Source organism: Theropithecus gelada, chromosome 3, assembly GCF_003255815.1.
Source record: "Theropithecus gelada isolate Dixy chromosome 3, Tgel_1.0, whole genome shotgun sequence".
NCBI lineage: Eukaryota > Metazoa > Chordata > Mammalia > Primates > Cercopithecidae > Theropithecus > Theropithecus gelada.
The window spans coordinates 171,458,189-171,484,121 of NC_037670.1; the positions used below are offsets into that span (position 1 = coordinate 171,458,189).

Below are 25,933 nucleotides of genomic sequence, written 5' to 3' on the forward strand. Positions count from 1 at the left end.
AGATTATATGCTAATTTTCAGAAATTGCTTATTATTTCTGCATAATTAGATATATGCAAGTTATAACCCTGCTTAGAAATAGACCACTCTGATTTTCTGATATCCTGTGAGTAATGAGTGGTTGAGAGGGAGGACAGAATATAGATGTGTGATTGTGTTTTTGTGTGTGTGTGGAGGGGGTGTATGTGTGTGTGCATGTCCATTTTGGGAGGCATAGGGTACCTCAGTGGGCTTTTTTGTCTCTTCATGTTGAATAATGTGATATCTAATGCTATAACTTTAAAAAGTTATTAATATTTTCCTATGTCTGTCTGTTTGTTTGTTTGTTTGTTTGTTTTGTGATTCAATAGGCCAACCAGATAATCAGTCATTCACGGTTTATCATATATACATTTTTTATGGAGTAATTCAAAAATTAAAAATAAAATATATGGGAGTCAATTGATCTTGCCTCTGAAAATCAATAACTATTTCAGGTTAGCATACAATGACTGCTCTAAAAGGTGTTTAAACCTTAGTGACTTTAATCTTAGAATATGCAAGTTTCTCATTAATGCGTTTAGTTCAAAGGAAATTATATATTCTGTATTTAAACTCATACAGGAGTTCAATGTTTTGGCCTTTGACTTATAAATAAATAACTCCAGTGTAAGTATAATAAAAGCATGTTATGCTTAAAACTGTTTATTCATATCAGACACTCATAGTTGTAAGAGATGTATAGCATTAAATCATGTATAAGTCTGTACTCTTAGGAAGTAAACTGCATGATCACAGGCATAGTTTAGAGGGGAAATAATAACACAGTGGAATTCTCCTTTTGCCTTGTTTCAAACCTAAATGATGTTTCCATCAGTTCCATCAGGAAATGTCGATTCTGCCAGGAATCCAAAACAGAACAATCCAAAGCCTGTATCCTAGAGGAGCTTCAAGTCCACAGGAAAAATCACACCCAGAAGAAGACAAATTCAATATAACATGAGAAGTAAAATGATAAAAGTATGCAAGGAGCTAGGGGACAATAGACCAAGGCTGTTTCACACAGGCAAACTTTCTAGTGGTGAGGCTTATCTGAGGCTTGGAAGATGCCTAAAAGTAAACTAGAACTCAGAAAAATGGCAGCTCATTGAGGAAAGTGAGCATAGCCCAAGGAAACGTGTGAAGTTTGCGAGGAACTCAATCCATTTACCATCACGAGCACATAAAAAGAAAGATGGCCCGGATGGGAAGGCAGGAGCGATATCATTGAGGGTGGTATAGGCCTCACTGAAGAACCTGGCTTTTGATCTTTCTGGGAAAGAGTTTATTTCAAAAAGGTCTTTCTAGCTTCTGTGTGATGGTTTTAAGACAGGAGAGTCCCCTGGACCCCTTCGTGAGACTTGCAACAGGGTTGTGGCTCCTTCGCTCAGCAAAAACCCCTTTTGGGAGGAGGAGCATGCAGGTGAGCTGGAGCAAGCGCTTTTGGGCTCTGGCTCTACGGCAGTGTCTAGGGGTGTTTCAGTGCTCTTTCAGCTTTGCCATCTGTGGATGGCTAAGTGTTAACCAGTTCAGTGGAGATTCAGGGTGACAGCCTTTTATACCCTGTCATCTTCATACACAGGTTCTTGTCTGGCATTCAGGGAGAATCAGGTCACATGGACTTGAAGGATGGGGAATGCAGGGATTTTACTGAGTGATGGAGGTGGCTCTCAGCAGGATGGATAGGGAGCTGGAAAGGAGATGGAGTGGGAAGATGATCTTCCCCTGGAGTTCGACCATCCCACGGCCAGTCTCCTATCTGACTTTCCCCAGCCAAACTCCTCTTGATGTACAGACGCTTCCTCTCTTCTCTCCTTCTCTGCTGTGCCGCTCTTCTGTTCTACTGCTTATCTGTTCATGGAACCTGGCGTTTGGGGTTTTTATGAGTATAGGATGGGGAGCACGGCGGGCCAGGTTGGTTTTGAAAAAAGCAACAATTGGACAGGAAAACAGGATAACTGTTCTCATTTAGCACCACAGTTTGCAGGCTTGAAGGCGAGGCCTTTGCCAGGGAACCACCCTCTTGTCTCCTGTTCATATCAGTTGGATTTAAGAGAAGTAAGACCAATGGATGGGAATTGGTCACTTAACAATGTTAATACAATAGGCAACATGTGAGGTAATGGTGGGCTTTTGGTAGTACATACAAAAGTATACTATGAGTTTTAAAAATATCAAAGTGAAATATCAAATTGAAATATCAAATTTCAATTAACAATCATTGCACCTCAGATAAACTCATTGGCTATGATACTGCCACTGCACAAAGTTCTATATTTCACAGGTCTTGGAACTCACTAAATGTGGGTAGGCAAAAAGGAAAAAAAGAAAAAAAAAAAAAAAAAAGAAGCTCAAGAAAGTTTCAGATCTCTGGCTTGAGTGACTGGATAGTGGATATAATAAAAGTAGTGGGGCTCAGAGAAGTAATTATATGTTGAGCAGGTAGAGTGAGATATGCCTGTGGAACATGCATGTGGATCAGCCTTCCAAGTTACTGGATTGGAATCTAAATGGTATGCAGAAATGAAATCAGAGTCCTTCGATATTGTCATCATTGTCCTAGGGGATATCAAGCACTGAAGGGCAAAGCAACATATTTTAAGCAGAAATATTGCAAAAACTGTGAGATGCTGGCCTGCAGGGAAGAAGAGCCTTGAGGTTTTTTGGTTTGTTCCATTTTCTCCAAAGTAGAAGTGATTTCAGATTCTATCTCTAGACCATTTTTAAAGGATGAGAAAAAAGGTCATTTGCTACTATTACTCTAAATTAGCTATACTGACATTTTGAAATCTGTTTTAACTATTTAGGTTTATATCACAGATGCATTGAAAAAAAGAAAGGCAATGGGTTAGGAGAAAGAAAGTATTCAGATCAAATCAATGTGTAGATGGAATGAGATTGAGTCCACAAGAGTTGTGTCTGTTCTAGGACTCAGTCAATTTAAAATAATGGAATACATTCTTGCCCACCACCACAGCTCCCCAAAAGTAGCCTAATATTAACAATGTTTTTATCTGACTATTGAAACCTCAAGTATATTTGTAGTTGAAGCACCAAGATGGATCAGCGGGATTCTTGAAATTTCTTCCAATCTAGTGACCCTAATTTTTTAATGAAGTATATGAAATAACAGTGTTTATTGTACCTTAATCCAATTAATAGACATATGAGTGACAACATTCAAACATTCAACAAATATTTAATGAACATTCACTGTTTTTCAGGCACTGTTTTAAGTGCTGGGCTTTAGAATGGAACAAAAGAAAGTCTCAGAGGAGATATGCTGTAAATATACAAACGTTAATGTATCAGGTAGAGATAAATGCTATAAAAATGAATAAAGCTGGGTGAATAGAGAGGAGATGAAGGTGGCAGTCACACTTTTTGTGAAGAATGATCAATATATCTAAAATTTTGACATCTGACAATAAAAATAATACACAGATTTGCATCTGTGTGAAATTTGCAAAATAAACAAATTCTGTCTTCTAGTATTTTTAAACTTCAGTTTCAGAAATAAAATACATTTCAAACTCTTGAAGTGATTTGGTATTTATTCGCATGAACTATGTAATATTAGATTCTGTACTAACTGGTTAATATACATTTTTACTATTTTTTAGATTTACATGCTTTATATGTATTTGTGAAATATGTATGCCTTCACAAAATTTAAAGTTCCAAATTTACTAGTTTTTAGTTTATTGTTTTATAAAAGAATGTCTTTCATTTTGTTTCCTTTTTTCTCTAATTAAAAATCTATATAATTTTTTACCTTTATTGAAGTATTATATAATTGAAAAATAAATATTGTATATATTTGAGATACATGCTTCCACAACTCTGTGATATTCTCCCCAAATATCACTAATACAGTCTAGTCCTAAGAAAACATCAGATAAATCCAAACTGAGAAAGATGCTACAAAATACCCAGCTGGTACTCCTCTAGAGGATCAAAGTTATGAAAGACAAGGAAAGAATTGGATACTGTCACAGATTAGAAGTGACTAGGGAGGCATCATAACTAAATGCAATGACAGATCCTGGATTGAGTCCTAGAACAGCAGCAAAAAAGCATTAGTGAAACCCTGGTGAAATCCAAGTATAATCTGTATTTGAGGGAATACCACTTTAGTTAAGATAGTATTTTCATTTGGACAAATGTACCAGGTTATGTAAAATGTTAACATTAGAGGAAGCTGGGTAAAAGGTATGAGAACCCTATCTTTCCAACTACCTTTTCAGCTTTTCTCTAAATCTAAAATTTTTCCAAAATAAAAAGTTTATTTATGAAAATAAAAACAAACTTCCACCAAAATTTTTATAGAATTTGGACACTTAAATGATGGTACCTTTTTAGCTAATCAAAATCCTGTTTTAGAAAACAAAATTATGAAATAAGGTTTAAAAAATGTACAGTAACAGAAACCAAACACAAACTATATACAGTATTATCCATATGTGTATCTGTATACATACATAAAGATTCTTTATATGCAATTTAAAATAATCATAAATAGTATATTATCATTGGTTATTTCAGGAAAAATATGAAATAATGCCTGTTCAATTTTTTTTCTTTAAACCTTTTTGTTTCTTTCAGATCCCCTATAAAAGTAACTGAAAAAATTTTATAGGGAAGCGATATTAAAAGTAACTCTTGAATACTTATTTGTTGGTATGCTATACTCAAATACTTTTTAATTTTTCAGATAAATAGACTACAGTTTCACATTATATATTCTTACTTTTATAAGGGCCTTTTATGAAGATTAATAAAACATTTTAATTAACTAAAACATGAAGTTTCCCTGTACTATAAATATTATATCACCCCAAACTCAAATTATTAGTGTACAATTTGGACCATGACTAAATGAAATGAAATTCTCCCTCTCTCCCTCCCACTCTCTTTATTCTTCTCCCTTCCTCCCTCAGATATATAGATAGATAGATCTATCTATATATAGATAGCTACAGATAGATCTATCTATCTAGATCTATCTATATATAGATAGCTACAGATAGTTCTATCTATCTAGATCTATCTATATCTATATCTGAGGTATGTATCTATATCTGTATCTATATATAAAGATATGTCTATATCTATAGATAAAGATATATCTATGTATATCTTTAAATATAGATATATATGAATTATTCCATACCTTAGATAGTTGGATAGATATTTAGGTAAATATGTAAAATGTAGGATATGCACCAATTAAGTACACATTAACACTGGTGACCTTTTGTGGTTGGGGTTCACTTTCTACTTTCTATATTTCTGTATTGTTTAATTTCTTTTTGAGCAATAACATAGTTTGTAATAAAGTATATAGAAAAGTTATCTTTTAATATTAAAATATTAAATAAACTTAAAATTTTAATATTAAAATCTTTATATGGTAAACACTTTTTCAAATTATCTTATTCAAAGTTAGAAAGTGAAGACTAAGGAACAATGAAATGTTTTTGAAAAAACCCTTTCTACCATGATGATTTGATGAACTGGGCATATTACCAGCTTGCTGAGCTATTGTTAGGAACAAAATTGTGGAAACACTATGATTTTGCATTCACTTTTTGACTGGCCGTTATTGTTCAGATTGCTTAAACAGTTCAACCATACATATTTAATCACTGCCTAGAAAACTTAATTCTAGGGAGTGATAAGCAATCAGGGTAATAGAAGAAAAATGTGGCTTGTCCCCAAATAAGCACAATGCGTTATTAGGTATCAAATGAAATTTTAATCTATTTTTGTAGGAAACAGAGCTAAACTGTGATGAATGTTCTTTACATTATTGTAGAATATCCCAGACTTTTTAAAAAGTACATGGTATGTGTTAAAGTGTAAATATCATAGATTATTCCTAGAAATTTTATAATTTTCAAGCCAGCTCTCAGCTTATATCCACAAGAGGACATGCTGATATTTTGGAAGCATTTAACTCATTCATAGAAAACAACTTTTAATTTTGTTTTAGATAGATGGCTAGATAGATGGGAAAATATGTTGAAACTTTTTGTTTTTCTCTGTGGAGAACCTACCTTACAGAGCATTTTGTTTCCCAACTGACCCTGACTACTTACCATTTGTAAAGTGAGACTTGGTCTACATGAATAGCTTTCCTTCCTGTTTTTATTAATATCTTAGGATTGTCTGAAAAAAATAAGCCATCTTCAACCTTTCTGTCACATTTTCTCATTGCTCTAAAAGTAAGACAGAAATGCATTAAGATTTGCATAAATCAGTATTCTGTACCTAGAATTAAATGTGTTTTGATTTAGAAGAAAGTATAGAGGAGGTGATTCTTGTTCCCTGAGTACAAGCTCGGGGAACATTTACTTCCTGAGAGATGAATTAGAAATATGTTATGTCAATTAAAATATGCTGAAGGTGTTTAAAACAATGATGTGTCTATTATTTAACTGTCACTGATAGGAAATTGACTGCAAAACTACTGTCTAGAGTTCAGAATTTACTCTCATCTGTGTTTCTTTTATTCACTTTTCAAGACAAAAAGTATCTATCAACTACTGAATTATAAGTTCAACCTGGAATCTGAAAATCAAATTCCTTTTTTTTCTCTCCTTTATTTCTCATTGCAGATGATAAAGATACTGCCATTGAAATTCAGCTGTGGCAGTATATGTGATTAAGCTAAAGTCTAATTGGCTTTGCAGTGTTAGCAGAAGCCAAAATTTAACAGTTGATTTTTTTCCCTCGTATTAAAATAAACCTCTGTGATTCACAGTCTCAGAGAACAGAATTCTGTTGATTAAGAAAGTCTTTTTATGGGCAATAAAGAGCTGATTATAAGAATTAAAACTTAAAGTTTAAAGTCATATTTTTTCTGAATGTTTTATAATGTAACATTGTACAAACTTATTTAAAAGCATAAATATTTGAGATACTAGCATAAATATTTTCAAAGTATGTGAAAGCCATCAATGATTTGGAAGGCAAGCTTAGATTTCATTTCAAGTAATATTCAAAGTGACTGTATTCACAACAATTCACTTTATAGAATGAGGTAAACTCAACACAAACAAAGAGTAGATGTGTTTCTGGCAGCTCTACATCACTGCTGTGGCCACCACAGGGATTTATTTGGTGGTATGCTCCACTTACAAGGCAAACCAAAGTGTTTCTGGTGGTGATTGAAGTAAACAAGTGCCAGAGAACTAGGACATGAAATGAGAAAATATTTCTCTGACAGGCTTTAAACTGGCTATTATTTTTCTCCAATGTCTCCCTCTGGAGTTCTTTAACCAGACCTTGCCCAAAACCTAGAGGCTAGCTTTCTCCAGGCTTGTAATTCTAAAGTTATTAGAGCTGTTCCATTTGACTACGCTTTCTATGATTTAAAAATGAAAAGCTTACTGAAATAGTCTATTGAAAATATTTTTAACAATGAAGATTTGATCATGGTAACGAAGCTTCTAGTTGAACTCAATATTTGATCTGAATGGTTACATTGTATTTTTGAATCATTCCATGAATTAAGAATGCATTGACCAATAGTGCCTAATAAATAATATCATCTCATTTTTATTTCTGGTGTGAAATAAATAGTAGTTATAAAATGGATCCTCACAATCACATATTTCGGATCATAGTGACAGAATTTCACATTTTTTTAAAAAAAAGATTACATACTTTCCTCATTTTAATATATTCCCCTAAAACTAAAATTAGAGCTGCTGGAGTCATAGTATATGCTGGTTATTTGTTCTTTAAACTCATATATGGATAAGTGGAGATATCTGTGTCCAATGTAGAGAAAAAACAAACAATGGTGCCCAATTCTCCATTCCAAATGCAAGGAAGTAATAAGAAATTTGAGACAGACTGATTCCTAAGAATAAATGTTAAGAAGTTTCTGAAAATTAAGTTGGTTGTAAACTCTGAATACTACAACAAGGTTTACTAAAATTGTGGTGAAATATAAAAACCATTAGAAAAAAAATGAGAATAGCATAAAAGATCACATTCCAAGTGCCTTCATTCTTATATCAAAGAAAGAAACTTTTTGAATAAAATATATACTTAAAATCATGAGGAGTTATCATTAAGGAATAAAACATTTAAGTCTCATAATCTGTTAGAGATTTAAAAATTTTGCTATTTTGGGCTAAACGCTAGATTCCTAAGTTAAGATTTGAAGCATATAACCCATTGAATTTATATTACTAATTTTGTAATTAAAGTAAAATGTTCAACTGATAGAGCTTTTATGAGCATTTTTATCAATACTCTCCATAAAACCTCCTTTAAAAAAAAAAAACAGTAAATCAAAAGAAGGAATAGAATAAAAACAAAGGACTGTCAATTTTTCAAGAAAACCACTTATTTAATTCTCATTTATTCTTTGCAGACACCTGTTGGAAGTGGATGGTAATATAGGTGACTAAACTAATTTTTTTGTTTGTTTGTTTTAGGGGCTGATGTTATCAACTTTGATGGCCATGTTGTGTTACCATATAGATTCAGAAACAAGAAGATGAAAACACTGAAAGATGTCATTGCCTTGAAATTTAAGACGTCTGAAAGCGAAGGAGTAATCTTGCACGGAGAAGGACAGCAAGGAGATTACATTACCTTGGAACTGAAAAAAGCCAAGCTGGTCCTCAGTTTAAACTTAGGTATGTTCTGATTCTCAGTACTATTCTTTCCATTATGGATGTTCCCATTAGGAAAACGTTCATGTTGCTCAATTCTTTAAAATGTAAATTATAAAAAGAGCTCATATTATGTTGTCAATTCATTCTTAATGTATAACAGTTGGTACATAATGAAATACCTATTCATTCAAAAAATATTTATTAAACACCTCTGCTATACAAGGTGCTATACAAGTCTTTGGCCTATAGCAGGGAACAAGTAGACAAGATCCTTAAGCTCATTAAGTTCATGACCTAATGGAGGTATCAGACAATATAGCATTTATTATTCTTATTTTAAAACAACTAAGCAAAAATGAATGACTTCAAATAATAAATATGAACCAGTTGAGAAGATTAATATCATAAAGGGAATAGGTTAATATGTCCTGTTCAAAGGCAACGGGGCCAATATTGGAAAGTGTAGTGACGAAAGCCTGCTCTGAGGAGAAAATATTTAAGATGAGATCTGAGTGATGAAAAGGAATTAGCCATGAAAACATGAGAGAAATGGGATTACATAGGAAGAGAACATTGAAGACAAAAAGCATGCTCAAGAACCAGGAAGGATGACGCTGTGCATAAATGCTGTGGGTTATTAAGACAAAAGATGAAATCCAAGAGGTGGAAATTGCCCAAATCCTGTGGGATCCTGCACGGCATGCCAAATTGTTTAGATATTATTTTTAAGAATAGGAAGCTGTTGGAAGGCATTAAACTGTCTGGCTTTATCATCTTATTTTTAACAAGTGCATTGAGACTTCAAGAATTACTTGTGTAGATATGAGAGTCGCAGCAGAACTTTTGCACAGTTTGGGTGAGAGATAGCACTGCTTGTATGAGGTGGTTATCAGGGGAGATGCAGAGAAATATTTCAATTAAGGAAATTATTTTAGTGGTACATTCAGCATGCCTTATGACGGGTTGGATATAGCGTAAGAAGAAAAGAGTAGAAATAAAGAATGAGCCCTAGGATTTGGGTTTCAGCACCAAATGGACATTAGTGTCATTTTCAGAAATAGAGAAGACTTTAGGAAGAACTCTAGAGATCAGTTTGGACATGGTTAATTCTGCTTATTAAACATCTAAGTAGAACTTTCTATTATGGAAGTTGAGAAACGAGACTGAGAGAAGACTAAAATGGAGACTAAGTAGTCGTGAATAGTGAGTAGGAGAAAATGAAGAAAGTGTAGTATCACAGAAATCAAGGACACAAAAGTGGTTATCAGCTGTTGAATTCCTCTAAATGTCACGTAAGATGAAGATGGAGAGGCAAATATTGGGCTTAATAGCATGGAGGTTACTGTTAATTTCCATTCAGTGGAATGGAAAAGACAAATTTTCTAGGTAAAGAAAGAATGAAAGGCATAAGTAAATATTTTGACTACAGTTAACTAGAGAGAAAGAACACAGAGAAATGAAATGTTGGCTGCTGAAAGATCTGAATTTAAAGAAGTTATTGTTTTATGTGGGGTTGTTGTTGTTTTTAGTTTTTATTTTTTTTAAATTTATTAACTTATTTTTGAGTCAGAGTCTCACCCTGTCACCCAGGCTGGAGTTCAGTGGCATGATCTCTGCTCACTGCCACCTCCACCTCCTGGGTTCAAGTGATACTCCTGCCTCAGCCTCCTGAGTAGCTAGGATTACATGCTCCCCACACCATGCCTGGCTAATTTTTGTATTTTTAGTAGAGAGAGGGTTTCACCATGTTGGCCAGGTTGGTTTCGAACTCCTGACCTCAAATGATCTGCCTGCCTTGACCTCCCAAAGTGCTGAGATTACAAGCATGAGCCACCATTCCTGAACCTGTTGTTGTTTTTTAATGGACAATAACAATGTAGGTCTGTATGTTGATGATGTAGCTAGGATTTACTTAAAGCTAAAGTGAAGATCTGCAATATTGGTACTGGCATTCAAAATTATAGTTTTGGCAGAGTAATGGTACCTCTTTCTCTTTTTTTAAATTTAAGTTCATGGGTGCACATGAAGGATGTGTAACTTTGTTACGTAGGTAAACGTGTTTTGTGATGGTTGTCTGCACAAATCATCCCATCACCTAGGTATTAAGGCCAGCATCCATTAGCTATTCTTCCTGATGCTCTCCTTCCTCCCCACCCAACCCTCTGACAGGCCCCACTGTGTGTTTTTCCTCCCCATGTGTTTATGTGTTCTCATCATTCAACTCTCACTTATAAGTGAGAACATGTGGTATTTGGCTTTCTGTTCCTACACTAGTTTGCTGAGGACAATAGCCTCCAGCTCCATCCATGTCCTACAAAGGACAAGATCTCATTTCTTTTTATGGCTGCATAGTATTCCATGGTGTATATGTGCCACATTTTCTTTGTCCAGTTTATCATTGATGGGCATTTAGGTTGATTTCATGACTTTGCTATTGTGAATAGTGCTGCAATGGACATATGTGTGCATGTATCTTTATAATAGAATGACTTATATTCTTTTGGGTTTTATACTCAGTAATGGAATTGCTGGATCAAATGGTATTTCTGCCTCTAGATCTTCGAGGAGTCTTCACACTGTCCTCCACAATGATTGAACTAATTTACCCTCCCACCATCAGCATAAAAGCTTTCCTTTTTCTCTGCAGCTTCACCAGTATCTGTTGTTTTTTGACTTTTCAATAATAATCATTTTGAGATGATATCTCATTGCAGTTTTGATTTGCATTTCTCTAATGATCAGGGATGTAGAGCTTTTTATTCCTTGCTTGTTGGCCACATGCATATCTTTTTTTGAGAACTGTCTGTTCATGTACTTTGCCCACATTTTAATGGGGTTGTTTGTTTTTATCTTGTAAATTTGTTTAAGTTCCTTGTAGAAGCTGCATATTAGACCTTTGTCAGATGGATAGATTACAAAACTTGTTTCCCATTCTGTAGTTTGTCTGTTCACTCTGATGATAGTTTCTTTTACTGTGCAGAAGCTCTTTAGTTTAATTATATCCCATTTGTCAATTTTTGCTTTTGTTGCAATTGCTTTTGGTATCTCCATCATGAAATCTTTGCCTTTGCCCATGTCCTGAATGGTATTGCCTAGATTTTCCTCTACGGTTTTTATAATTTTTGGTTTTATGTTTAAGTCTTTAATTCAGCTTGAGTTGATTTTGTATATGGTGTAAGGAAGGGGTCCAGTTTCAGTTTTCTGCATATGACTAGCCAGTTCTCCCATCTCCATTTATTCAATGAGAAATCCTTTCCCAATTGTTTGTTTATGTCAGGTTTGTTGAAGATCAGATGGTTGTAGGTGTATGGTCTTATTTCTGAGTTCTATACTCTGTCCCATTGGTGTAGGTGTCTGTTCACACAAGTACCATGCTGTTTTTGTTACTGTGGCCTTGCAGTATAGTTTGAAGTTGGGTAGTGTGATGCCTCCAGCTTTGTCCTTTTTACTTAGGATTGTGTTGGCCATTAGGCCCTTTTTGGGTTTCATGTAAATTTTAAAATAGTTTTTAAAAAATTCTCTGAAGAATGTCAATGGTGGTTTTATGGGAATAGCATTGAATCTATGTATTGTTTTGGGCAGTATGGCCATTTTCATGATGTTGATTATTCCTATCCTTCCTATCCATGAGCATGGAATGTTTTTCCATTTATTTATGTCATCTCTGATTTCTTTGAGCAGAGGTTTGTAGCTTTTGACAAGGCCCTTCACTTCCCTTGTTAGCTGTGTCCTAGGTATTTTGTTATTTTCAGTAATTGTGAAGGGTGGTTCATTCGTAATTTGACTCTCTGATTGCTTGTTGTTGGTTTATAGGAATGCTTGTGATTTTTGCACATTGATTTTGTATCCTGAGACTTTGCTGATGTTGCATATCAGCTTAAGAATCTTTTTGGCTAAGATGACGAGGTTTTCTAGGTATAGGATCATGACATCTGCAAAGATAATCTGATTTCCTCTCTTCCTATTTGAATACCCTTTATTTCTTTCTCTTGACTGATTGCCCTGGTCAGGATAGCCAATACTATGTTGAATAGCCAGGGTGAGAGAGGGCATCCTTGTCTTGTGCCAGTTTTCAAGGGGAATGCTTCCAGCTTTTGCCCATTCAGTATGATACTAGCTGTGGGTTTGTCATAGATGACTTATTATTTTGAGGTATGTTCCTTCAAAACCTAGTTAACTGAGAGTGTTTAATATGAAGGGATGTTAAATTTTATTGAAGAACTTTTCTGCATCTACTGAGATAATCATGTGGTTTTTGTCTTTATATCTATTTATGTGATTAATCACATTTATTCATTTGTGTACACTGAACCAACCTTGCATCTCAGGGATGAAGCCTACTTGATTGCAGCAGATACACTTTTTGATGTGCTGCTGGATTCAGTTTTCCAGTACCTTGCTGAGGATTTTTGCATAGATGTTCATCAAAAATATTGGCGTGAAGTTTTTGTTGTTGTTGTTGTGTCTCTGCCAGGTTTTGGCCTCATAGAATGTGTTAGAGAGGAGTCCTTCCTTTTAAATTTTTTGGAATAGTTTAAATAGGAATGGTATCAGCTCTTCTTTGGACCTCTGGTAGAACTCAGCTGTGAGTCTGTCTGGTCCTAGGCTCTTTTGGTTGGTAGGCTATTTATTACTGCCTCATTTTCTGAAGTGATTATTGGTCTAGCTTAGGGAATCAATTTCTTTCTGGTGTAGTCTTGGGAGGGTAAATGTGTCCAGAAATTTATCCATTTCTTCTCGATTTTCTAGTTCATGTGCATAGAGGTGTTTATAGTGTTTTCTGATGGTACAGAGAATAATATAAAAATTATAGAGAACTATAAACATATTTCTATAGGGAAATAAAAATGTATTTCTGTGGGGTCAGTGGTGATGCCCCCTTGTCATTTCTGGTTGTGTTTATTTGAAACTTCTCTCCTTTCTTCTTTATTAGTCTAGCTAATGGTCTATTTTATTAATTATTTCAAAAAAAAACACAGTGTATTAGTCCATTCTCACACTCCTATAAAGGACTGCCCAAGACTGGGTAATTTATAAAGGAAAGAGTTTTAATTGACTTACAGTTTCACATGACTGGAGAGGCCTCAGGAAACTTACAATCATGGCTGAAGGGGAAGCAAACACATCCTTCTTCACATGGCAGCAGGAGAGAGAAGTGCAGAGTGAAGTCAGGGAAAGCCCTTTATAAAACCATCAGATGTCATGAGAACTCACTCACTATGATGAGAACAGCAAGGGGGAACCACCCACATGATCTAATCACTTCCCATGAAGTCCCTTCCCCAACACATGGGGATTATAAATTGGATTACAATTCAAGATGAGATTTGGGTGGGGACACAGAACCAGCTCATAGTAACCAGCTCCTGGATTCATTGACTTTTGTGGTTTTTTTGAAGGATTTTTTTTGTGTCTCTGTATTCCTTCAGTTTAGCTCTGATCTTGGTTATTTCTTATCTTCTGCTAGCTTTGGGATTTGTTTGCTCTTGGTTCTCTAGTACTTTTAGTTGTGATGTTAGGTTGCTAACTTAAGATATTTCTAGCTGTTTGATGTGGGCATTTAGGGCCCTAAATTTCCCTCTTAACACAGTTTTAGCTGCATCCCAGAGATTCTGGTACTTTGTATCTTTGTTCTCATTAGTTTCAAAGAAAATCTTGATTCCTCCTTTAGTTTTATTATTTACCCAAGAGTCACTAAGGAGCAGGTTGTTCAGTTTCCATGTAGTTGTGTGGTTTTAAGTGAATTTCTTAATCTTGAGTTCTAATTTGATTGTGCTGTGGTCTGAGAGACTCCTTGTTATGATTTAGGTTCTTTTTCATTTGCAGTGGAGTGTTTTACTTTCAATTATGTCATCAATGTTAGAGTAAGTGCCATGTGGTGATGAGAAGTATGCATATTCTGGTGTTTTGGGGTGGAGAATTCTGTATATATCTATCAGGTCTACTTGATCCAAAGCTGAGTTGAAGTCCTGGATGTCTTTGTTAATTTTCTGCCTTGACGATCTGTCTAATATTATCAGTGGGGTATTAAAGTCTCCCATTTTTATTGTGTGGGGATCTAAGTCTTTTTGAAGACCTCAAAGAACTTGCTTTATGAATGTGGGTGCTCCAGTACTGGGTGCATATATATTTATGATAGTTAACTCTTCTTGTTGAATTTAACCTTTTACCATTATTTAATGCCCTTCTTTGTGTTTTTTGATTTTTGGTGGTTTAAAGTCTGTTTTGTCAGAAACTATGATTGCAACCCCTGCTTTTCTCTGTTTTCCATTTGCTTCTTAAATTTTTCTCCATCCCTTTATTTTGAGTCTATGTGCATGTTTGCATGCGAGATGGGTCTCGTAAAGACAGCATACTTTTGGGTCTTGACTCTTTATCCAGCTTGCCTCTGTGTCTTTTAATTGGGTCATTTAGCCCTTTTACATTTAAGGCTAGTATTGTTATGTGTGGATTTGATTCTGTCATCATGATGCTAGCTGGTTAGTTTGCAGACTCATTTATGCAGTTGCTTCGTAGTGTCACTGGTCTGTGTATTTTGGTGTGTTTCTGTAGTGGCTAGTAATGGGTTTTCCTTTTTATATTTAGTGCTTCCTTCAGGAGCTCTTGCAAGGCAGGTCTGGTGGTAACAAATTCCCTCAGCATTTTCTTGTCTGAAAAGGATCTTATTTCTCCTTCGCTTATGAAGCTTAGTTTCACTGGATGTGAAGTTCTGGGTTGGAAATTCTTTTCTTTAAGAATATTGAATATTGGCCCCCAATCTCTTCTAGATTGTAGGGTTTCTGCTGAGACATCCGCTGTTAGTCTGATGGGCTTCCCTTTGTAGGTGACCTCGCCTTTTGGCCTTTCTCTCTGTATGACTTTAACATTTTTTCTTTCATTTCAACCTCAGAGAATCTGATGATGATGTGTCTTGGGGATGATCTTCTCATGGAGTATCTTACTGAGGTTCTCTGCATTTCCTGAATTTGAATGTTGGCCTTCTTGCTAGGTTGGGGAAGTTCTCCTGGATCATATCCTGAAGTATGTTTTCCAATTTGGTTCCATTCTTCCTGTCTCTCTCAGGTACCCCAGTCAGTTGTAGGTTTAGTCTCTTCATATAATCCCATATTTCTCAGAGGTTTGGTTCATTCCTTTTCATTATTTTTTCTCTATTCTTGTCTGCCTGTCTTATTTCACAAAGATAGTCTTCAAGCTCTGAGATTCCTTCCTCTGCTTTGCTTGTCCTGCTATTAATACTTGTGATTGCATTGTGAAGTTCTCATAATGTGTTTTTCAGCTCTAACAGGTCAATTATGTTCCTCTCTAAACTGGGTCTTCTGGCTGTCAGATCCCATATTGTTTTATCATGATTCTTAGCTTCTTTGCATGGTGTACCACATGCTCCTTTACCTCAGTGAAATTTGTTATTAACCACCTCCTGAAGCCTATTTCTGTCGTTTCAGCCATCTCAGCATCAGTCCAGTTCTGAGCCCTCCTGGAGAGGTGTTGCAGTCATGTGGAGGAAAAGGGGCACTCTGGCTTTTGATTTTTTAGCATTTTTGCATTGATTGCTTCTCATTTTTGTGGGTTTATCTACTTCAATCTTTGAAGTTGCGATTTGGGATGGAGTTTTGTGGGGTTTGTTGTTGTTGTTTTCTGTTTGTTTTTTTTTTTTTAATAGCCCTATTGAAGTCTGGCCACTCATCCACAGGGCTATTGTGATTTGCTGGGAGTCCACTCCAGACCCTAGTTGCCTCAATTTTTCCTGTAACTGGAGGTATAATATTATCAATGAAGGCTGCAGGACAGCAAAATGGCAGCCTGCTCCTTTCCCTAGAAGTTTCATCCTAGGGATATACTGACCTATTGCTGGCCCAAATGTGCCTGGAGACGTGGCTGGAGAACCCTGTTGGGAGGTCTCACTCAGGAGAAATGAGATCAGGGATCAACTTTAAAAAGCAGTCTGGCTGCTTTTCAATAGAGCTGCTGTGTGCTGTATTGGAGATTTCTTCAGCCTCTAATCGGTTTGGACTCTCCAAGGCCCATAGGCTGGACTCGCTGAGAAGCCTGAATGTCCAAGTTGGTGACCTGCCCCACCCCTCAGGCACTTTGTCCCATGGAGAACAGAGGCAAGGGTGGCCAGAGGCCACAGCTGGGAGGACCTGCCCTGTGAGGGAGTGGATGGGGGGATGGGGCACTTAAAGAAGCAGTCTGGCCATGCCTTCACAAAGCAGCTGTGTTGTGGTGGGGAACGGCCTTTTTCCCCATCACCTTGGACTCTCCAAAGCCCACAGGCTGTGGAATGACTGAATCGTCCAACATACCCAGGTGGTGACCCTCCCTTCCCTTGGTCACTCCATCCCAGGGATAGAAAATAGCTCTGTCATACAGGCAGGTGTGGCTGGAGGGCCCCAGCTGGGAGGTCCCACCCAGTAGGAGGAATGGATCAGGGCTCTGCTTAAAGAAGCAGTCTGAACATGATCTGGCAAAGCCACTGTGTTACGCTTTGGGGAACCCTTCCTCCTCATCTGGACCCTTTGGACTCTCCACAGCCCACAGGCTAGAATGGCCCAGTCGACCAAATAGCAGAGATGGTGTCTGTACCTCCCCTCAAGGTTCCGTCTGGTCTCAGGCAGGCTTTGCCCTCTTGCCAGTGGCTGGCTGAAATTCCAAGCCAGTGGGTCTTATCTTGTAGGATGCCATGGAAACAGGGCCCGCAGAATAATGCCACTTGGCTCCCTGGATTCTGCCCCCTTCCTAGGGGTATGTGCAGACCTCCCACCTTGTCTGAGTTACAGACACCTTTGTTGGAAATCCCAGGGTGGAGTTTGTAAAGCTCCACTCTGTCTCTCTGTATGGTTGAGCGGTTGCTCTGCCAAGACTCCACACAGCTCTGTGTGTCAGGCCCAAGGCTCTGGTGCCATGGGCTCACAAGGAGATCTCCTAATCTGTGAGTTGCAAGTATCCACGGGAGAAGCATGGTTTCTTGGGGTCACGTGGTCACTCACTGCTTCCCTTGGCAGGGGTTGGGGGTTCCCTTGGCTCCGTGTCGCTCCTGGGTAGGCCGTAGCCCCATCCTGCTTTTCTTCATTCTCCATGTGTGAAGTTGTTTCCCTAATCCATCTCAGTGTGAGAACCTGAATATTTCAGTTGAAAGTGCTGTCTTTACTCATTCCTTTCATTCCTCTCCTTGAGCGCTGCAGACTTCAGCTGCTTCTAATCAGCCATCTTGGCCCCTATCTCACCTGTTTCTCTTGACTGGTTAAAAATTCTGGGCTATTTGACTTATTTGTCAATTACCAATTTGAGTGGTCCAAACATTCCTGAATATGACTTGTATCCCATGTATTAACTTTTATTACTTTGAAATTCAGTATTATACTAAAAATTGCAACTCCACTCAGGTTATTTTTATTGGTAATGATACATTACCTTAAAGATGTACCCTTGATTATAAAACTTTTGACATTAAAGATCTGATCCGACAGACACAATAGCTTCTATAACAAAGAAGAAAAGTCACACAAAATTCTGTATCACTTAGTTACATAAAATGTTATTTTTTACATTAAAATAAAAGTAACATTAAAATGCATGCAAAACCTGGGAAGATACAAATGTCAAATATACTGGTTTAGTATCAATCATGAATAAGAAATTATACCACTACATAATAATGCCAAGACATTAGGAGAAAATAGAGGCCAATGATATACAAGATAAGTCATAAAAGAAAAAAATATAAACACCTAATGCTTATTTTTGGTCAACTAAGTAAATACATTTTGAAGTGACATATCAGTGTTGGTGAGTATTTGACAAAAAGGATCCTCTGTATTGTTCTGCAAGTCAGAAAATATTTTCAGGAAAATAACTAGACGATATGTCTTTGGACATTTGCAATCTCTTACAATACAGTATTTTGGTCCAAAAATCATAAGGTAAAAAGAGAAATGACCACTAGGATTTAAGTCCAAATATGTAATTTGCAACATTAATTACAATGTCAAAAATTGGGAAAAAATTAAACACATAGAAATATGTTGATAGCATTTAAAATGTCTGTGCTAACTTTTAATTGTATGGGGAGATATTATATAATATTAAACAAAACCTGTAGGATATGAAATCTATCAATCTATCAATCTAATGAAATATATGTAGTCATGTGTCACTTTAAAATGGGGATGCATTCTGAGAAATTCTGTGTGAGTTTCAACACTTTATAAACACAAGAGTATACAAAGACAAACATAAATTGTGTAGCTTACTACACACCTAGGCTATATGGTAGAGCCTATTGCTCCTAGTGTACAAATCTGTATAGCATATTACGGTACAGAATACTTCAGTCCACTGTGTAAAAAACTGGTAAGTATTTGCATGTCAAAAAATCCAATGGATACAATGAAAATACAGTATTAAATTTGATGTTACCACCATTACATATGAAGTCCATCGTTGAAAGAAATGTCATCATGTGGTACATGACTGTTTGTGGAAAATATATGGAAGGAAATAGACCAAATTATTTTTAGAGGTGGAAATATTTTTACATTACATTTCACTTGTTTCTTCATAATATTCTCTACTTGTAATAAGGAACGTGTATTCATTGTGCTACCGGGGAAAATAGCCTGAAATTATTTTTAAAACAAAATCCAATAGAGGAAAAGAAGGAAGAGCGGGGGAGAGTAACCAGAAACAAAATATGTGTACTTCCATAAATCATGCACACAGAATATGCACACATGCACATGTGTGTGCACACATTAAAATATTGTTTAATATTATATAATATCTCCCCATACAATTAAAAGTTAGCACAGACATTTTAAATGCTATCAACATATTTCTGTGTGTTTAGTTTTTTCCCAATTTTTGACATTGTAATTAATGTTTCAAATTACATATTTGGACTTAAATTGCAGTTGAATTATATCTAAAGATGTTTATTTTTTCAAACTTTTCATTTTTTATCCCAAACGAAACATGTAGAGTAACCTTTTAAAATCAACTGTGTCTTATAGTGGTGTGACATTACTGTTTTCAAAGAAATAACTGACTATGTGACCTTACCAAAAAAAGTTTATTAGCTTTACACTGGAAAGCAGTTTACTGACTGACTGGAATTTACAACAGCCAGAGAGAAATATGCACTCAAATATCTACTGCCATTCTTTAATGCGGTTACCTAAATATTAGATGTATCTGCCTGCTGCTCAGTCTTCTAGTGTAAATATTTAAATAAAACTCAATGTGACCTTTTCACTAAGATAGTTCTGAATTTTCTTTCTTTCTCTTCCTCTTCCTCCTTTTTTCCCTCTCCTTTTCCTTGTTTCATTTTACACATATGCACTGATTTACCATCACACATCAACATTTTATTTCATCACCATAAATGAAGAAAAGATGTTCTAGGAAGATAATAGAAAATGTAAGGTATGGGGGCATTAGCATACAAAGGGAGAAAGGAACGAAGGAAGGAAGAGGGAGAGAGGGAAGGAAGGACAAGGGAGGGAGAGAGGGAAGGAAGGACAAGGAAGGAAGGAAGGGAGGGAGGGAGGCAAAGGAAAGGAAGAGAGGAAAGAAAGAGAGGAAGGAAGGAAGGAAGGAGGAAAGGAAAAGAAAGGAAAGGAAAGGGGAAAGGAAAGGGGAAAGGACAAAGGAAAGGAAAGGAAAGGAAGAATTTAATGTGACAGTCAATTGTTTATCTCTTATTTCCATTATGTTATTTATTCTGAAATCCTATTTTATATATATATATATATATATATATATATATATATTTTTTTTTTTTTTTTTTGAGATGGAGTCTCGCTCTGTCGCCCAGGCTGGAGTGCAGTGGCCGGATCTCCGCTCACTGCAAGCTCCGCCTCCCGGGTTCACGCCATTCTCCTGCCTCAGCGTCCCAAGTAGCTGGGACTACAGGCGCCCGCCACCTCGCCCGGCTAGTTTTTTGTATTTTTTTAGTAGAGAGGGGGTTTCACCGTGTTAGCCAGGATGGTCCTGATCTCCTGACCTCGTGATCCGCCCGTCTCGGCCTCCCAAAATGCTGGGATTACAGGCTTGAGCCACTGCCCGGCCAATATATTTTTATAGTGATTAATTTTGCCTCACCATAAAAAGCAATACGTGTTAGACAACATAGATGAAACAAAATATGTAAACTGTATCCAGGGGCGACCTTAATAAACATGTTGGATTCTAACAATCTTTTACTTGTATTTATAGTTGTGTTGCTATGGAGATCTTATTTCAAAACTAGATACTACACATATAATTCTTAATGTTATCATTTTAATTAAAAGATAAGAAGTAAATTTTCTATGCCATTAACAATCACATAGTGTTCTCTTTACAACAATGGCTTTTGGAGTCAACGAAAATTAAAAATGGTCACGCTGTGTGGTCTTAATAATAATTATAACAGTAATAAAAGATTAACAGGTAACAGTTATGTTCACTATATGCCAGAAAGTGTATTAAATTCTTTGCCTATAGTAACTCATTTAATCCTCAAGCAACCTTACAAAGCAGGTACTATTATCTTCCCTATTGTATATATGAGAAAATGGAGACCAAGCATTCTCAACTTGCCCTGGACCCCAAGCTAACAGTGGAGCCAGCATCAGAACCCAGCAGACTTGTGTAAAAGCCCATGTGGTACTGACTTTATAACAAACCTACCAAAATTTAGCAGAATTCATTGCACCGTCATAAAACACTCATTTTCCCCCTTTTTAAAAAAGTACTTTTTTTCCATCTTTAATAACTTGTATGTACTTTGAACATAAAGTATTTTTAAGTGTCATTACTTACTGGTATCCCAGGTTAACTCGAATGGGTAGAGCTTTGATGGAATGTCAGCCTCTAGGGGCAGTAAATGAAAGACCTTCTGCTTCACAGTGTTGGCCAGAGTGTCATTGCGTTGTTTCTTTTTCACTCCTGTGTACGCAGGAAGCAACCAGCTTGGCCCCATATATGGCCACACATCAGTGATGACCGGAAGTTTGCTGGATGACCACCACTGGCACTCCGTGGTCATTGAGCGCCAGGGGCGGAGCATTAACCTCACGCTGGACAGGAGCATGCAGCACTTCCGCACCAACGGAGAGTTTGACTACCTGGACTTGGACTACGAGGTACACATGATGACGTAGAAATTGTGATAAAATGTCGAGCAACTGAGTCACTCTCCTACTGTACTGTATTATTGTTAACTAAGTTACGACTTACACCATTTTTATTTTCTTCTCTAAACAAAAAGACACTGACAATTTTAAAAACCTAATTAATTTGTTTCATTTTATTTCTAAATTTATAATCATGAGTACTCGAAATATTATACAAATCTTAGTACTAAAGTAATAATTTGAAGAGAGGGACTGTGCTATCTAGGTCATTTAGTAAATTCAGAATAAATTTAATTTGTAATCCTTTCATTTATAGTTAATCATGTTATCAATTCTTGAGAATGTGAAGTACATTATATACAGAGGGTTGTCTAATATTTATTATAAAGTATTGAATAAGAAATCCTAGTTTCTGGTTTATATTAAGTCATTTAGAAACACATGACTGTAGATGGGTCTTTTGTCAAGCTCTGTTTTCTCAGAGTCAATATCACAAAGCAATAAAGTAAAATATAGACTATTTTAAAACGATTGTCTATGAACACAAAGACATATATTATCTTCTCAATAATTAGAGATTAAAAATAATCATTGATCATGTTTTTATAAATAAAAATATATTCCCATAGCTTAAGAGTAGGTATATCATATTTTAAAATTATTTGGAGAGCAATTCAACCTTAAAATATCCATTAAAACTGTTAATCATATATGTAGGTGAGCTCTTTAAGATGTTTGTCGGCCAGGCGCGGTGGCTCATGCCTGTAATCTCATCACTTTGGGAGGCTGATGCGGGTGGATCACAGGGTCAGGAGTTCGAGACCAGCCTGACCAACATGGTGAAACTCCGTGTCTACTAAAAATACAAAAATTAGCCAGGCATGGTGGCACGCGCCTGTAATCCCAGCGACTCAGGAGGCTGAGGCAGGAGAATCGCTTGAACCCGGGAAGTGGAGGTGGCACTGAGCCGAGATGTGCCCCTGCACTCCAGCCTGGGCAACAGAGCGAAACTCCGCCTCGAAAAGAAAAAAGAAAAAAAGATGTTTGTTACAGTATTATACATCCTAGGAGAAAAGGATAACACTAGACATGCAAAAGCAGCAGAATGGTAAAATAAAAGGGATGCAATGCTATTACTTAGCTGGAAGTTTCCACACTTTCTTTGTTCACATAGCCCTTAGTGTCTTCAAACTTTTTCCACAGCAGTCCTGAGCCGTTAGGTCCAAACAACTTAAAAATTTACATCCTAAGACTTTGGTAGCCATTTCGAGAAATAAACATAAAATAAAAGTGAAAGTAGATTTTTATTTCATTCTTAAACAACAGCAATTATTACTAATGGGATGAGTGCTATGTATGTCTATCAGAGTGGGGATCAGATTTGCCACTGGTATCCTAATTTTCTGTTCCACTTTTAACTTACATGATACTCTGTCTAAATCAGAGTAATGACCAAATCCAAAAAGCACATAATTAAAAGGAATGACACATTATCTAATACTGGAACAGTAAACTACTTTAAGCTAGAGTTTCACACAATGTCCAAAAGGTGTCAAATACTGTTGTGTTTTCTTTAAAAATTTCAAACATACTATGGCACCCCTATTAGTTTTATGCACCATCTTCATGTTCCTTGGCCCCCAGTTTTGAAATTGTGGGTGTATTCATGTATATATGTGTCTGTTATGTATATTTATGTATTTTTTAGGAATAGAGAATATGCTTATCATAAAATAAATGGAAAACACAGGATTAATAGCTGTATTTTCTATTTTCTTTATGTTTAAATAGTTTCTATTTTTTTGCAATATGAATATATGATATATATTCCTAAATAAAAAATTAAGAATAGAATATGCTATATAAACATTGATGGAGACTTTATTAACATTAAATGAATTTAAGGTTATTGGAAAATATTGTATCCCTCTCCCCAAAAAAATCTCTTAAAAGCAGACTGATTGTTAAAAGAAAATGTATGTGAAAATCCCTGAAATTTCTATCTTCTCTAAGTTAGTATGTATCTTGGCTCATGTGACTTGTCTCCCAATGTATGAGAGATCTTAAAGATGAATTATTCATCCTCCATTAATAAACTTTGAAGTACCATAGAAGAGGTGAAAATTCTGGAACATTCGGAATGAGGAAATATAATTCTAATTTTCAAAAAACCAAATTAAAAATTTGGGGTCATAAACCTTGTTGAGTGTGTGATGAAGTCTATGAATATTCATGCACACATAACACTTTCTATATTCGATCAGCAGTTTCATGGACACCTTGAAGCCCATCTATATACACTGCCATGTTTGAGAGCTGCAGATATAGACTAAAATACCCGGGACCGACTTATTAGACAAAAACACTAGTAAGAAATTTAAATTAACTGACAAAGAATCAGGGTAGACTTAACATTTCTGGCTACTGACAGATTACTGTCCCCTTAGAGACTGCAATTATTGGCATGAAATGTAATAAAAGTGGCTGTGCCTACCTTTATATTGCTACACTTTTCTCTTACTGGAAAGGGACTCCCTTTGCTTATTTGTTTAGAAAAAACCTCAGGGACTGGGCCAGGCACGGTGGCTCACGCCTGTAATCCCAGCACTTTGGGAGGCTGAGGCGGGTGGATCACCTGTGGTCAGGAGTTCGAGACCAGCCTGGCCAACGTGATGAAACCCCCGTGTCTACTAAAAATACAAAAATTAGCCAGGCATGGTGGCATGCGCCTGTAATCCCAGCTACTTGGGAGGCTGAGGCAGGAGAATCGCTTGAACCCAGGAGGCGGAGGTTTCAGTGTGACAAAATCATGCCATTGCACTCCAGCTTGGGCAACACGAGCGAAACTCCATCTCAAAAACAAAACAAAACAAAACAAAAACCAGACAAACAACAACAACAAAAAAACACCTCAGGGACTATATTAGAGTCAGTCTCTAGTTTTGTTGCACTTATCTCCTTGATATATCCACACACTAACTACACTCAAACCTCACAGACTGCATGAAAATTAGCTTCAAAGTTAAAATAATACAAATGATATAATGTTCATTACTGAACTATTTAAAGGCTTTGGCCTAAAGGAAGAGAAAGGTGGTCTTGTTATCTTCACAAAACCTGACGACTCAATGTCCTGCTTCCCCCAAATTATACTGCCTTTCTTCTTCCAGACTACACTAACGACAAAGGCATTGAGGCCCAAAGGTAGGGGTGTGCTGGTGGATGCTTAACAACCAGTTCTTTCCGGGGAGGAACGGTCAGAGGAATGCCCTGATATATAGCAGTTGTTAATTTTCATGGGGCAAATTTCCCACCATGGTTGATTTCATGCTACCATATATGGAACTGAGCCGGGAGTTGGGAAGAGGTGCCTAGTAGCACACAATTATATGATATTTCCATCATATAGTTGCAATAAATGTAAATGACCTCAAGAACCTATATGAAAGTAAAGTGTAGAGATAAATTCTGAATCGTTATGAATGTGGTGTTTCATGTAATTTATTTAATTTATAGCTTATGTAGTGGAAGTTTTAATAATAGCTCTGCTTAACAGTTGGTTCTTGTGAACCAGTATGAGGGGGATTCAGCACAGCACTGCTAGCGTAAGTTACATATATTTACCACAATTCCTGGAGATGAAAGAAGTGATGGAATACAAGTTCACTCCGTTGATGTAACTCTATGTGGAATATTTTTTTTTTCTTTTTTTGAGATGAAATCTCACTCTATCACCAGGCTGGAGTGTCATGGCGTGATCCAGGGTCACTGCAACCTCCGCCTCCTGGGTTCAAGTCATTCCTCTGACTCAGCCTCCCAAGTAGCTGGGACTACAGGCACGTGCCACCACACCCGGCTAATTTTTGTGGTTTTTTTGTTTGTTTTTTTTTTTGAGACTGAGTCTCGCTCTGTCGCCCAGGTTGGAGTGCACTGGCCGGGTCTCAGCTCACTGCAAGCTCCGCCTCCCGGGTTCCCGCCATTCTCCTGCCTCAGCCTCCCGAGTAGCTGGGACTACAGGCGCCCGCCACCTCGCCCGGCTAATTTTTTGTATTTTTAGTAGAGACGGGGTTTCACCGTGTTAGCCAGGATGGTCTCGATCTCCTGACCTCGTGATCCGCCCGCCTCGGCCTCCCAAAGTGCTGGGATTACAGGCGTGAGCCACTG

General features: G+C 36.7%; 1 protein-coding gene across 2 annotated transcripts in view; it reads left to right on the plus strand.

Moving 5' to 3' along the window:
- The window catches only part of CNTNAP2 (contactin associated protein like 2), a 2,276,620-nt gene that overhangs the window by 946,513 nt on the left and 1,304,174 nt on the right, over positions 1-25,933 (plus strand). For both annotated transcript variants that reach the window (XM_025380223.1, XM_025380224.1), the window contains 2 exons: positions 8,472-8,675; positions 21,594-21,778. In XM_025380223.1, coding sequence (XP_025236008.1) covers positions 8,472-8,675; positions 21,594-21,778 — 389 coding nt within the window. The remainder of the gene's footprint in view (positions 1-8,471; positions 8,676-21,593; positions 21,779-25,933) is intronic.